Source organism: Cibotium barometz, chromosome 22, assembly GCF_041138505.1.
Source record: "Cibotium barometz isolate CiBa-2024 chromosome 22, ASM4113850v1, whole genome shotgun sequence".
Classification (NCBI taxonomy): domain Eukaryota; kingdom Viridiplantae; phylum Streptophyta; class Polypodiopsida; order Cyatheales; family Cibotiaceae; genus Cibotium; species Cibotium barometz.
In genome coordinates this window covers 55269846-55284705 of record NC_141067.1, presented here as the reverse complement: position 1 = coordinate 55284705, position 14860 = coordinate 55269846, and the positions used below count along the sequence as shown (strand labels likewise).

At 38.0% G+C, this 14860-nt stretch overlaps 1 protein-coding gene across 1 annotated transcript; it reads right to left on the bottom strand.

The window, feature by feature from the left end:
- Nucleotides 1-8908: 8908 nt before the first annotated feature.
- On the bottom strand, nt 8909-11854 carry LOC147626736 (annexin-like protein RJ4). The gene is made up of 6 exons (XM_086816755.1): nt 11680-11854; nt 11094-11239; nt 10120-10350; nt 9714-9920; nt 9486-9584; nt 8909-9344 (listed from the first exon to the last, which is right to left on the bottom strand). Exons 1-6 carry the CDS (start codon nt 11750-11752, stop codon nt 9147-9149), a joined length of 954 nt encoding a protein of 317 aa, XP_086672881.1. The 5' UTR covers nt 11753-11854; the 3' UTR covers nt 8909-9146.
- Between the last annotated feature and the right edge of the window lie 3006 nt (nt 11855-14860).

The window sequence follows — 14860 nt, the reverse complement described above, 5'->3', positions numbered from 1 at the left end:
CCATCATAACCAAACATGCTCTGATGGGGACCAAACTTTGCAAACATGTGGGGGGGACCCACCCTCACATGCTTGCAAAGTTTGGTCACAATCGGAGTATGTTTGGATTGGTAATTAGCGCCCAGTGCGGATTTTTCAAGCCTCTTGAAGCTTAAGAGGCCATGGAAAATCCAGGCGTTCCCCATACCATCGTACCTAAACATGCTCCGACATGCTCCGATTTTTAACAAACGATATGATAGCCAAAGTGTTAAAAAATCAAAAAACCATGAACATGCCTCTAACTCCCACTTCCACTGCTAGAACTCAAGACTCCCCCGATGAAGTCCAATCTGCTGGTAGAACCGACCTGCCACAATCATGCTATGGGCGTCATAAGAAAACCCATGATCATCCACTGTATCCTGGTCCAGGATGCACTTTGGCCTAGTGCAACTCATCAGATAGTAGTCTACTCCCTTGCTATTTCCCTCACTGGCAATAACAACAAATACATCACCCTCCTGTAGCAAATCTGTCAGGTCATCATAACTGACCATGAACGCAGGACCTGTGTGCTCATCAGACAACACTGGATGTGAAGGATGCTCGGGGGAGAGGAATGTCTGTATCCATGCATCTGCCCATCCTCTCGAGGCACAATGTGAACAATCACCATCCATACATTCTCCACAGAAGCATGCAAACCGTCGTGTGTAATTCGTGGGAGCCGCCATGCACGTGCTCCTGAGATGGAATGTAAGCCCAAGGTGCCAGGTACTGTGTCACAATCATGGGAGGCTCTACGGTCAATCATGCCACCATCCACATGCCAAAAAAATCTCCTGACAATCCGAGCATCACGTTTGGGATACGATGATGCTGCACTCCCACACAAATGTTGGGAGCACCACTCGACTACGTGGCCCGCATCTCTGAACTGTTGAGCATCTTGCCGCAGCTGATGACGCCTCAAGGCATGTTTCACACACGCACACGCACCATCATGCTCTCCCTTCCCATGACCAGTCTCAAAGAATGACCAAATCACTGGGATACTAGACTGCACATGCCACTTATAAATCCATAAAAGATAGTCTTAGTTATTGTTTTCTTTAAGATGTTCTAGTGAATTTAGTTTAATTGAAAAATATAAGAGAACCATAAGTACTACCTGTAGAGCCAATAGAATTGTCGTGATAACTTGAACTGTGCGCCACAACCATCCGACCAAACCCATCGCTAGCCACGTATGATCCCACATCTCCTAAAAAATCGTCATGGAGTTGAAAATAGTGTTGCGCACAAAATGTGCATCATGTGAACGATCATCACTGATATAGAAATGATACTCTCGAATAATGACACGGGTCTCGGGGGTACTCGCTATCCCATCTACATGAGCCTCTACATGTCGATAGCTAATGTGGACCATAATAGCAACCTGGTGAGGTAAGCAATACAGACGTTTAGGGCACAAAAAATCAAATAAGTAATGTAGCTCAAACACGAAACAAATATTATGAAATATAACCATTACCTGCTCTGAGAAGTAATACTCAGATTGTATCTCCTGAAAAGGTGTGAAGGTGTAGTTCTCTGCAAAATCAATCACAGAGACAACCACACCAATAGGAAACTCTGCCAGGCATGCTTGGAACTGACGATCTTGCCACTTGGCACAATAACTGTGCCGTATTTAGGGATAGATCTGCTCCCTAAATGTGGCTGTGAAGTGACAACATGGTGTATGTTTGTCCACGAGATGCAACTTCCTGGACTATCCACCACTCTGGAGCTGGTGTGTCACATACTCATAACGTTGCCATGCCACTATCTCTTGGTCACTTGGATCAAGATCTACCATTTGTAGATGTGCAAGTGAACCACATGATGTGCAATTGCTCTCCACACAAGGCATCCTATGGAACTGGGCATCCTCCGTGTGTGCACACAAAAGAGAGTGGATGAAATCACGAGGACTACGAGGCAACTCTCTATGCCCACTAAGAGAACGAAACACATCATAAAAAAGTTTGAACTCAACATGGTAGCGACAACATGTGTCACGTTGACGTGAGTACCTCACAAACCAAGGCTTACACCCCTCAAATGACCTTTGCCCAATTTTAAGCTCTGGATACGAAGCCACAAACTGAGAATACAACTCAGTTTGGGTCATTTCAAGAAAGCAAGCACCGTGCTCAATGAACACTCCTCTTGTCACTCTCTTACGCAAAGCTTTCTTGAAAACTGGCGAGGCATGACAATTCTCCTCCCAAAAACTTTCTATCAAGGTTCTAGTGGTTTCATCTAGTAGGCAATCATGCCTAGCTACACGACCACTACTCAAAGCACCAACCTCATTGGCATCTAAACTTTGTCGTCTAATAGACCCAACTCTAAGTGCGTGTGGTGCTATGGAAAGGATGCGAGATATGGCACTAACCTTACCCTTCATTTGGGAGCTACTTATGGCTGCCACAATAGCCCGTCGAGCACCCAAAGCGTCCGCAGAGTTCCTCTTCTTGTTAACTATATAGGAATGACGCCGAACACTTTGTAGCACCGCCATGCCAGCTCTCCTCTCTCTTCGACCTCCAATGTCGGAAAGCGCCCTGCAGTTGGCCATGTTGGGCAGATCAATCAAAGCATCAAGCACACATGCCTGTGATGAAGGCGTGAGGTCTTTGAAATAGGAATGGAAGATTGCATGGGCACGACAATGTGCCCCTGACTTTGATAATTCTTTCCTATCCACACGATGGGCGCCCAAAGGAGGGGGGTGGGTTCTTGTAGAAGAGAAGGGAACTCAGGAAGGGCGGGTTCATGTGGATTATCTAAACTAAGGGGTAGTGGGGGGGAAGAGGGCGGAGGGAGAGGAAGTGGAAGAGGAGGAGCAAGGTTTGGATCATCGCCAAAACGGAAAGTGTTGCTCGTTGTTGACGTGCTTTCCACTCTCTCTTTCTCTCACGAGCTACCCTTCTCCTCTCCTCCTCTTGAACTTAGTGGACGGGGGGAAGTCTAGCCCTATCACGTTTCCGACTCCTACGACTTTGAGAACCCATTCTCAAGGAAGCTAAGAGAGAAAAAATTATAAAGGCTCAATGATAGGATAGTACTAGAGATAAGTGTGGGATAGTACTAGAGATGTGTGATTATATAGAAAAAATAGGTTATCCACTTCAAATCTCATTGGATTTTCTATCTAAGATTGATTGGATAATTAAGATAAACATAAAGATAATTAAAGATAAACTATTATCCACTTAAAAAGTAATATTATTAATAATATTTATTAACAAGTCTAAATATTTATCATTACTAGATATATAAATATATCTTTTATTTTATAATTATATAACTACTTTTTTTAATAAAGTATTTTTTTAAAAAAATTTATTCAAAGATTTATTCTACATAAAATATTTTCAAGAAATATTAAATTAAAAAATTTATTTTTTTAAATTAAATAATATGAACTTTAATAATAATATTATTGATCTAATTCCAAAATATAATTCTTTAAAATTAGTGATTTTAAATTCTTTTATTTAATAAGTTATATATATTTTATTATTTAAAATTTTATATTCTATTTCTCTAAATTACTAAATTAACTTTTTCAAAAATATATTTTTGAAAAAAAAGGGGAGGTGGGAAGGAGGTGCCACGTGTCACATACGTGCATGACACGTGGCATTCTCTTGACATGTGGCACTATTATGGTTGATGTGGCAATTCCATGATGTGGCATGCCGTGTCACCAAGTGCGAGGTGGCAAGAAGATGTGGCATTAATGATGACTAGGATGATGAGGTGGGGAGTCAACTAGGTTGACCATGTTGACATGGAGGGTGGAGGTGGCAAGGTGAGGTGGCAAGCTGCTTATGTGGATCCTCTCGAAGCTCATGTGGACATAAAGTGGCATGCATATATAAGATTTGTGCCTACCCAAGCCTCACACATGCAATGATACCTAAGCTTTCAAGTTTACCAAGCCTAGATTTCCAAACCTAACTAGGATTGGTTTTAGACTTGAAAAGGGGAGAGTGGACACAATATGTGAATTTTCACTTGGGAGGATTGAAAATGGACCTTCCCATACTCAAATTAAGCCAAATTTTTTTTAATAAATTCATGGCAACAAGAGTATTGATCCCTAGAGTTTTTAGATTGAAAGATTCAATATTTAATTTTCTAGAATTAAATTATAATTGATTTAATGGACCTCTAATAGTCATAACAAATTTTCCAAAGTAAATCTATAAAAATCCAACCGTTAGATTTGTAATTTTACCTTATACCCACATTATACTAATCTTTCCCAATCTAATCATCACTAGATCCATACAATTTGAGCATTTTAAATGGTAGATGCGATGGGAGGATAAAATAGTATATTTTTTAAACAATTCTAATACATTTTAAATAATATAGAAAATAGTAGAACACATGAAAAATTACTCAATAAATCAAGTTAAGCTCTATGTTATTTGTATTTGTGATATGCAAAGTGGGAACATCATATGAGTAATAATGTAAAAGTTATAGGCAATTTACTCACATTCACTATACCTGCCTAAACCTAGACAGGGCCTGTATACAAACTTGGTTCCCAAAGAAAAGGGGATTTGCAATTATTGGATATTCGATCAGATTATAGTTTTAGGTGCCCAACTTTGCAAATGATGTTTCATTAGAGAACCTTGAAGTGAAACTCCTTGGCTAACTAGGAGAGATTGGCTATTCTTCTTGAAAAAATGCCTGTTTTCTAGCTAAAGCCAAGGGCGCCCACTACATGAAACTAGATAACCTCATCTTGCAACCACCCTTGTATAGTGTGTAGCAGGACACATGTCAAACATACAATTTAAGGAGCATAAGCAACAGAGTTATATAATAGGTTGCCTAATGGGCATTGCCTAATGGGTAGCCAAAATGCAAAAGAAGATTATAACTTACTATCTATAAATATGGTCCCCCATGAGCAAGGTTGAACATGGCTTTTGTGGCCTTGTTGGTTTTTAGCAGAGAAGACAACCAGTATATTTTTGACTCGATGATGGTGGGGAACATTATAGAGTGCAAGTAGATTTAACTTCTCCAAAGTAGCATAGCTATGTGCTCCCCATACTCTGGACCACCAATCACCAACACATAATATACCATGTTGTGAACAAAAAATTTCCAACAACATCTTAATTAAGAAATACTATGAAATGAGTAATGTCTACTTTCATTAATTATACCTAATATGGATGTGATTAATGCAATTAATGTAATTGTCGTGTTGTAGTGTTCACACACACGTAGCACGTTCTTTCACACATTCACACGACTTCTAATCCCCTTGGACTATGCCCAAGCTCTCTTGTTTTCATTAATCATAGCCTTAGGATTAGTTTAGTAATGTCTACTTTCATTAATTATAGCTAATATGGATGCGATTAATGTAATGGTTGTGTTGTAGTGTTCAATGCCGAAGGAGACTTGCTCGCTTTAATCCGCATGACTCAAAATTCATTAGCGTATAGCTTCAATTCTGGTTTGAGATATGTAATTGCTATGCTTGTGATCCTTGGTACCCAGTGCTGTATCCCAGCCAGATATTGTAATTTTTGTCTCTCTTAATTAATTCTTGCGTTTGTTGGTAAAAATAAAAAATAAAAAAATCCGCATGACTCGCTCGGCCAACATGGGTTTTGTGGGGAAGAAGTTACATCAACATGGGTTTTGTAGTTGGATGTAATTCTACCATGCAATTTGTGAATTTCAAACTCACCCAAAGACGTGAATATTGCAAGAATGATACTACTATGTGGTGTTCAATAGCACATATACAAGTGACACATATACGAGTGATTAAATTTCACATTACTTATATGTAGGTTCTCAATCCCCCACATGTTGAGGGATTTTCCATGGGTTCCATGACTTATAAGCCCTATAGTTTCATCACCATGCTATAGCCCTTGGGTGAAATATGTGGTTTTTTCTTGAATTTAATGATCAAAGAAACTAGTATGATACTTTAATTCCTAAAAGGCTAATTTTGTGTGCAAACAAATGATGCCAACCATAAAAATCAGCAAAGAGGAAGCTTATCCACATTTTAGATGCCTTGAACAATCACATGTGTGTGAATTTCTCAACCCAAAGAAACACAAATTGCTTCACATGAGAATCTTAGACTCTCATGCCATGAGAGTCTATGACTCTTATGTCTGTTAAAATTTGAGATCCTTGAAAAGCATCTTATTATCAGGGAGACCCTCTAGACCCATCATGGATATATCATCTTGGACTTCAACATTATGAAAATCCAAAATGCAAAAAATCACTTCACCATGAGAATGTCAAATTCTCACACCCATGAGAATCATGATTGACATGCTCTGTGAGAATCTTGATTTCAATAGAAAACCGTTGAGAATTGAACAAGAGAAGATCCCAAAGCCTACTATGAAGATCTCACACCTGCTTTTTATTTCTAAAAACACCTACATGAGAATCTTCACACGATATGAGAATCTTTTTAGTTCACAATATGAGAATCTTTGATTCTCAATCACATTGGGAAAATATGTTACAAACAAGATTCTTGTAAGGACACATAGCTCAGCTTTGTGAAAATTAGCATGTAGGCCACCATTCTTGAAATCCCAACTTGGTGAAAATCTATTCATTTTCACAATGTGAGAATCCTAGATTAATCATGTCTCCTCATGAACAAATCTTTGAGGTTAAGCCAGTTGAGGGTACTCTCTCCTGGAACGTTTGGCAAGCAAGAAAATTGATCATTTTCACAGCATGAGGATCATTCTAGTCATGATGTGAAAATCATCACAAGAGCAAGGATGCTGAGTAAATAAAGCCCATTAATAGCTCACTAACCCTTGTGGTTTTCTAAACAAAAAAAATAAAAAGTAATGGTGTATTTGGTACACTATTGTGCCACAAACATTTCTAAATTGCCAAAACTTAAATAGAATTATAAAATCAAACAATTTGAAAGGTATTAATTCCAAAAGGGTTTCTAATATTGCACTATCCCATCAACAAGCATTCAACACAATACAAACCATGACTACTCCAGGGGAATTAAATAATCCATTAATGGATATGAATCCCTTCAACTATCTTAGTGGAACTCAAAATAGACCAACTCATACCAAAGTCACGAGGAACACAACAATCCCTCAATCGAACTCTTGAGGAATTGAATCATCTGATATCACAAATACAATTGTATAGCCAATCAAATTACCTATCCTATTAGGATGGGTAATTCCTTGTACCCGAGGGATACAAATACCTTCCCTCTGTAAGAACCATAGAACTATCACATATCTAAACACTCTCGATATAAATTTCATCTGAAAGTGTTTCTATCAAGAGAGTGTCCAAGCATGAACATGAACTTTCTACATTCTATACCATTACACATGATTGTTTATATATACATGACAACAATCATTATAAGAAGAAGTCACCAAATATTATGAACATGAACTTTCTACATTCTATACCATTACACATGATTGTTTGTATATACATGACAACAGTCATTATAAGAAGAAGTTGCCAATTATTATGAACATGAACTTTCTACATTTTATACCCTTACACATGATTGTTTGTGTATCCATGATTTTCGAATGAAATCCTTTAATTTTACATCAATAACGTGTTTAATAATCCTTGCATTTCACATCAATAAAAATATACATTTACCCTTTCAACCACCCATTTTGTTACCCTTATGCTACCATAAGTAGGTCTATTGTATTTATTAAAATTACATGACATAAATTTTAAAATTTTGAATGATTAAGATGAAGAATATTTATGAACCTTTAGTGGTAAATTTTGAACCCTTTAGTTTTGGAGTTTTTGTTACCACTATAAAACGTGAGGAAAAAGGTTAGACCTTTTGTTTCCTTTAAACTATAAATTGTTATGTTTGTATACAATAATCTACTCAGTTGGCAGTTTGGTCTTGGTTGATTCTATGGGCCATATTCATTATACCTATCAAACTAGTTTCACCGTAGTGGTTACTAGGTGGATATTTCATATCAGGCTCATTTTCCTTTCCATCGTAAGATGTTGCTTTAGCTGCAGCATTAGCCTCTCGTTCCCGTGAGGTGAACACATGGAAAGCTTAACAAGAGCACACTCAATTCGAAGGCAAGAGGCATGAGATGCTTCAAATATCCCTTTAAGGATTTGATATGATAGTACTTCACTACTTTGGAAGGAAACAAAGAAAGCAAAGATACAAACTAATGGTATCATGAAATGGTATTTGTAATCTTAGAGCAAGCATGTGGATGCTAAGAGACCCATCAAAATCCCACAAGCTTCACCTTTTAAGATATGTAAACATGATGCACTATTTTTGACACCTTGTTGCTATCCTTTGGTTTTCTCAAATGCAAGGACTATTCTTTTACAACATTGCAAGTTTTATGATGGTGGTCTATGATTCCTCTTTTATGAACTTTTTATGTGGACATATTACACTTTGCTAGATGTAAATCCAATATTCCTTCTTGAAAGTTTTTGTGATTCATTTTTCTTGAGCATCTATCACAATATGCATGAAAGGATTAGTAATAGGATGAAGGTCTTCGTCCTTTGAAAATTTAGCCTGCTTTATTTTAATAGATGAAAGGATAAACCAGAAAAGGCATAGCAAAAAGTTTAATGGAAAATGTAAAATTCATTATAGAAAGTTAAGAGGGTTGAGAAAAGGTAAAACTTGTCAATATTGGTACTATTTGGAAACCAAAGATTGATTTCTTTCTGAATGTACTCACAATTTATCTTTATATGTTAAGGAAAAAGATAAAACAAGAACACATAAAAGCTCCCATGTGGAATCATGTAAACATCAATATTTATACAACAAAGAGAAACTCCATGGTTGAACTTCTTTAATGATATATTCTCTTTTGCTTTAGGATAGAGGATTAACATGTTGACTTGATATAATCAACTTGTAAAAGCATGAGGATTCTTGTATATTTTGGGTAGATTTATACTACATTTTCACCAACCATTCATCCAAGTGTGTGAATTCTCTTATTCCCCATTTTACATGAGATATTTTCACTAGGTGACTCAACTTTACATAAGATTCTTCTTTTTTGATTTACATACTAGGCACCAATCAATTCTAGCAGAAAAATTTTCAAGTTGTTGTGAGTTTTTGATGAGATCATATGCTCTAATGATGTCTTGTACTTTTTAGCATACTCCTCTTTGATGTTCTTCATGTCAATCTCAGCTCGAGTAGTCACAACACGAATAATTGCATCTTCATCAACTAAAATCCCTGTAAGAGCATTATGAAGCACCTACAAGATGTTGAATGGTTGAGTCTTAGCTCATCGATCAAATTAAATGAATTAAAACTTGAATAAATATTTTTTAAAGTGAGTGTAAATGACTTGAGAAAAATGGTAAGTAACATTTAAAGTGAGTAGCATAATGTTTACCTTTGCAAAGTGCTTAGTGGGATGGCGAATATACTTAATAACTGTAACCAAAAATTCTGATGTTTCTTCAGAGGCCTTGCGCTTCCATTTTTTGAGGCCCTATCATAAATATTATTGTTACTTTTTTGGATGAGCTACTCTTGCAAATAGCATGAAAATATCGATGGACTATGTAAGATTGTGAATTTTCTCTTTCTAAAACCTCAAAGTAGAGTTAAGTGATCAAACCTTATGGACTTCGCTTTTATACATCTTCTCATATTCATCAAAGATGGTGCATAGTTCTCGAATGTTTCGATTAGTCAAAGTATCTAAGAAGACATTCTCATTTAGGGTTGCACCACTTTCTATAGCAGTGTGAAGATCGGTTGCTTCTTGTTGAGCCTTGAATGGGCGAGATGTCTGATGTGATCCATTGAGATAACGACTACAAAGCTGGTAAATAAAAATCCACATTAGGGGTCTGAAACCAAGAATATAATGCCTAATCAAGTGCCTGTGTGCACACCCATCCTATCTTTTGTAAATACGTTAACATCAAAGTTCAAAAGTTGAGGAGGTACCCCCTTGAGCCACAAGCTCGCGTGAAGGGCCCCCTAAGTGCGTTGACACGAAAGTTGAAGAGGTGAAGTACCTTGCTACAGAAAGGGGTAGTGGAGCCCTTGAGATCATTGACTAAATCCCGCTTGAATTTGAGGGAGAACACATGTGCAATAGTCTGAAGCTCTTGGGCAGTGCGTAGACAGAAGACTTCAGCCACGATTCGGCTCCTCATTGCTCGAGTGCGAGTGTTGCTCATCAGCGCCTCTCCAAGTGTAATGGCGTCTCGTTCTATCGGCTCTCGCATCCATTGCAACATAGCTCTCTGGTAGAAAATTTTTTTAATTAAAAAAACCCCCCAAAAAAAAGCTCATGTGATGTGTCTTCACACGTGTGTGTGTGTTACATCCATTCGTGCTCAAGAAAAAAATTAAGAGGCTCATGTGACTGTCTTCACACGTGTGTGTTACGTCCATTAGTGCTGGAGAAAAATAAAATAAAGAGGCGCTGGTGACGTGTCTTCACACGTGGCTGTACACCACACAACGGCCCAGATGCTCGCAGTGGCTCGGCTGAGGACTGAGGAGTCAGCTCTCTGGTATAAATTAAAAAAAAAACCCAAAAAAAAAAAGAAGAAGCTCGCGCTGACAGGAGTCGGCTCTCTGGTATAATTTTTTTATAATAAAAGAGCTCATGTGACGTGTCTTCACACGTGTGTACATCGATTACACACGTGCCCGCATTTATTTACACACCGCACAACGGCCCACCAATCTGTCCGCCCATCACACGACGGCGGGCGTGATGGGCGGCGGCCGCAGGGGGTACCAGCAGACATCGCCACCATCCCCATGCGAACACATCCAAGTTAACGTACCACAAAAATGAACAACTTCACCATGCTACTTTTTTTTGTTTTGTTTTTGGGATTTTTTGGGATCAATAGTAATTTGGCTTGCCAACTATACCTAGGTGCAAGGGATTTTAATCCTAGTGAAAATACCAAAATAAAAAACTCTACTATTAAATGTAGGCCCATGGAATATAACAATGAAAGCCAAAGATAACCTCAAAAGCCAAGTGAAGCTCCCATTTTATGCGCTTGCAAAGATCCTCCCCATATGACATTTGATAAATTGTCTTGATCTCATGGCGTTGAGGGTATGTTCTACGAGCCAAAATTGAAATGATTGTGTTTGCGTCGCAACCGAATCCTTGTAATGGCAACAACACACAATATTAAAACTATAAGCATCCATGTAATAAGTATCAATGCATGGAATGCCACAAGGCACATGGGTGGTTCTAAGGCTATGGAATGTCATGTGACCTTATTAAAAAAATCATGGTTCTTAAACTACAACCATTAGCTACCTTAAAACATTAGAATCTAAATATTAATGTGAGTAGAAATTGATATGTATCACTCAATGCCACAAGGCACATGGGTGGTTCTAAGGCTATGGAGTGTCATTCTACCTTACTAAGAAACCGTGGTTCTTAAACTACAACCATTAGCTACCTTAAAACATTAGAATCTAAATATTGATGTGAGTATAACTTGATATGTATCATTCAAGGTTTACCTTGAATGATACATTAGAATCTAAATATTGATGTGAGTATACCTTGATATGTATCATTCAAGGTTTACCTTGGAAGGCTCGGTTTAAACACACACAATCATCATAAATTTTGATATGTTGAGGAGCCTTTAGAGTGGACATGGTGATATTGAAGTGGAAACTTGTGAATAAAAGCAAAAACTTTGTAACTTGCTAGCGTGTGCCTACATGGAGAGATTATATAATGCTCATGAGCAAGCTTATGCACAAGAGGACTTGCGCAATGTAAATTATTGCATCCACTACCTAGAAAGAGAAGCTCTAGGTTCAATTATTGGGCCTCTCATCATTGTCAAATAATGTAGGCATATTATCTAGCCCCAAAAAAAAGAAATCTAGAATAATGAAGGTAGTGATCTTGTCCCCTTTGAGAAGGATTTCTAAGCAAAACAATCTTGTAATTAAACCAAATCCCCATGGTAATAGAAGTCAAGGCAAGTTAATTCTTACTACTTTAATGACTATTCAAGGACACTCATCGTTATCTTACTATATAATTTCCAACATGTTCATGTTTATTGGTAGCTTTCATGCTATTTATCAAGCAAGGCATCAAATATCTTTTCATGATATTCCCCTAGATATAAAGTTTATCCACATGTAAAAGTTACTCCATGACCTATACACCCCCACGCCTTCAAAAAAAAAATTTCAGTATTCAAGAGACTTGTACAATCCATATGCACTAATAAGCACAATGATACTTCACATGATATCTTGTTTAAATCCTTCTAATCATCTATAAGAAAGATTAAAATTTGAATTATATGTGAAACACCCATACCATTTATTTAAAAACATTTATTTAAACATTGCATCTATTTTAAGCATATTTGTGAGATATAGGTTGTGAGTCTCTCAAATGTACTCACACACACACACACACACACACACACACACACACACACACACCATTTATTTAAACATTGTATCTATTTTAAGCATATTTATGAGATATAGGTTGTGATTCTCCCAAGTGTACTCACACACACACACACACACACACACACACACACACACACACACACACACATATTTGTGAGATATAGGTTGTGATTCTCTGAAGTGTACACACACACACACACACACACACACACACACACACACATTTGTGAGATATAGGTTGTGATTCTCTCAAGTGTACTCACACACACACACACACACACAGAGTTGTGAGATATAGGTTGTGATTCTCTCAAATGTACTCTCGCACACACACACAAAAGAAAGATTAAAGATTGTATTATAATTTTTTTAATGTAAAACACCTATACCATTTATTTAAACACTGTATTTATTTTAAGCATATTTGTGAGATATAGGTTATGCTTCTCTTAAATGTAAACACACACACACACACACACACACACACACATGAAGACAATACCAATAGAAATAGTATGTGTACAACTTATTCTCCTTTAGAATGTCCAAAACCTTCCTCACGTGCATTTCATGCTACTATTCTCACCAAGATATCATCAAAAAACACAAACATTAAAAATCATCCAACTGTTCTTTAAAGATATTAATCTATTAAAAGTAGCTGGAGCATTTTTTAATCCAAGGGAATCACCTTAACACCATATTAGAGAATTTGGAAAAATCCCAATTCTCATTTTGCAAGATTATAAAAAGGGGACCATGGTGAATCTTTTTAAGCTTTTGTCAAAACCCCCTCATGTGACATATCATTAGAAAAACCTTAAAAAGTAGGTTCTAAATGCACATTCTCTGACAACTTTCAAGTTTGTATGCTTAAGATACACCAAAAAGTAGTTTAAAAAGAAAATTTCCACAGTCTTGGGATTTCTTCACATTCTCCAATATGGTCTTCCTTGACTTCATTTTGACCATAATGGGAATTTAAAGTAGTTTTTGGAATGTCCTACCCTTGGTCCTGATTTCAAATCTATCTTGGTGAAGTAATTAGCACCATGTAACATATCAAAAAGCTCATTAATGTGGAGAATAGGGTATTTACTCTTGATGGTGCATTGGTTAAGACCTCTGTAATCCACATAGAGTCTTCGGGTGACATCTCTTTTATTTTGGAAGAGCAAATGGGTGCCACAATTCAATAAACCTTGAATAAATCATATACTATGGGTGGGTTCAGATAAGGCGGCAGCCAAGCTGCCGCCTTCCTGCCGTGCAATCGCAGAGTGCCCCATGGCACTCTGCGTTCACAGCGGGCGGTGGAAATCCACCCCCCCCTTGCCACCTCATGGACCCGTTGGGTTGATAATGTGCCGACCCCCCCCCCTCGCCCAAAACGGCTTCCAGCCTGCAACATTTCCAAAAACGGATTCCAGCATTCCCAACGGATGATTTTCCCAACGGCCTTTTTCCCAACGGCCACTTTCCACTTTCGAACGTCCATTTTCCAACGTCCCTCCCCCCCCAACACCCTTCAATTTCCTATAAATTAAAGGGTCTAGGGTGAGATTTTGTACTCTCTAGAATTTCTAGAGAACATAATAAGCTTCACAATTTCCATTCTCCAAGGTGCTTTTACATGCACTTCAATCATGCTTTCTTTTTATCCACCCATTTACCTTTCTTTTAATGTTTTTGTGGTACACTTGCCATGCCTTTGACATTGTGTGCTTTTGTTTTTCTTTTAGGGGTGTGCGAAAAGGGCGGGAGGCAACGTGAAGCGAGCGCATAAGGTGACCCCTCACAAACCGCATTTCCATTATCATGACTTATGTATGTGTTTTTATTTTATGTGGTGCTAATATTCTCTTCGTGTTTGATGTAGGTACTATGGATTCCAACAGGAGCCATGAAATTGATTCATCGCAACAACGAGGCGACGATGATCCTACTTTCTCCCAAACTTCTCTCCCGCACTCTAATTTCTATTCATTTCCCCCTCCTCCTTTTCATGTGCCACCTCATGGCTTCCAAGCCATGCTCAATTCTCCTTCCTTTTCTCCAAACTCTCCCTTCATGTTTCGCCCCCCCCATTCACCTATGGTAGCGCAACCTCCTAATCGATCATCCCCCCTAGGTATCCCAAACATGGGTTCCATTCCCAATTCCCTAGGAAGCCAACCATCACCCAACTCACTCAATAACCCCCCTTTATCTTCTCAACCAAAGCGAGTTCGTGGCATGAGGAAGGAGCCTAGCGATGAGGAGATTGTGTTAGAGACCCAACCTGCGCCAAAGAAACCCAGGAACTCCAAAAAGAAGGTGGTGGTG

What these genes read in the sequence shown, in the direction of transcription:
- LOC147626736 (XM_086816755.1), bottom strand. Translation starts at nt 11,752, where the DNA reads ATGTCCACTCTAAAGGCTCCTCAACATATCAAAATTTATGATGATTGT. An exon ending in CTACCCCTTTCTGTAGCAAG is followed by an intron (nt 9,921 to 10,119) that starts GTACTTCACCTC and finishes TTTATTTACCAG; the next exon opens with CTTTGTAGTCGTTATCTCAA. An exon ending in CCACTAAGCACTTTGCAAAG is followed by an intron (nt 9,345 to 9,485) that starts GTAAACATTATG and finishes AACATCTTGTAG; the next exon opens with GTGCTTCATAATGCTCTTAC.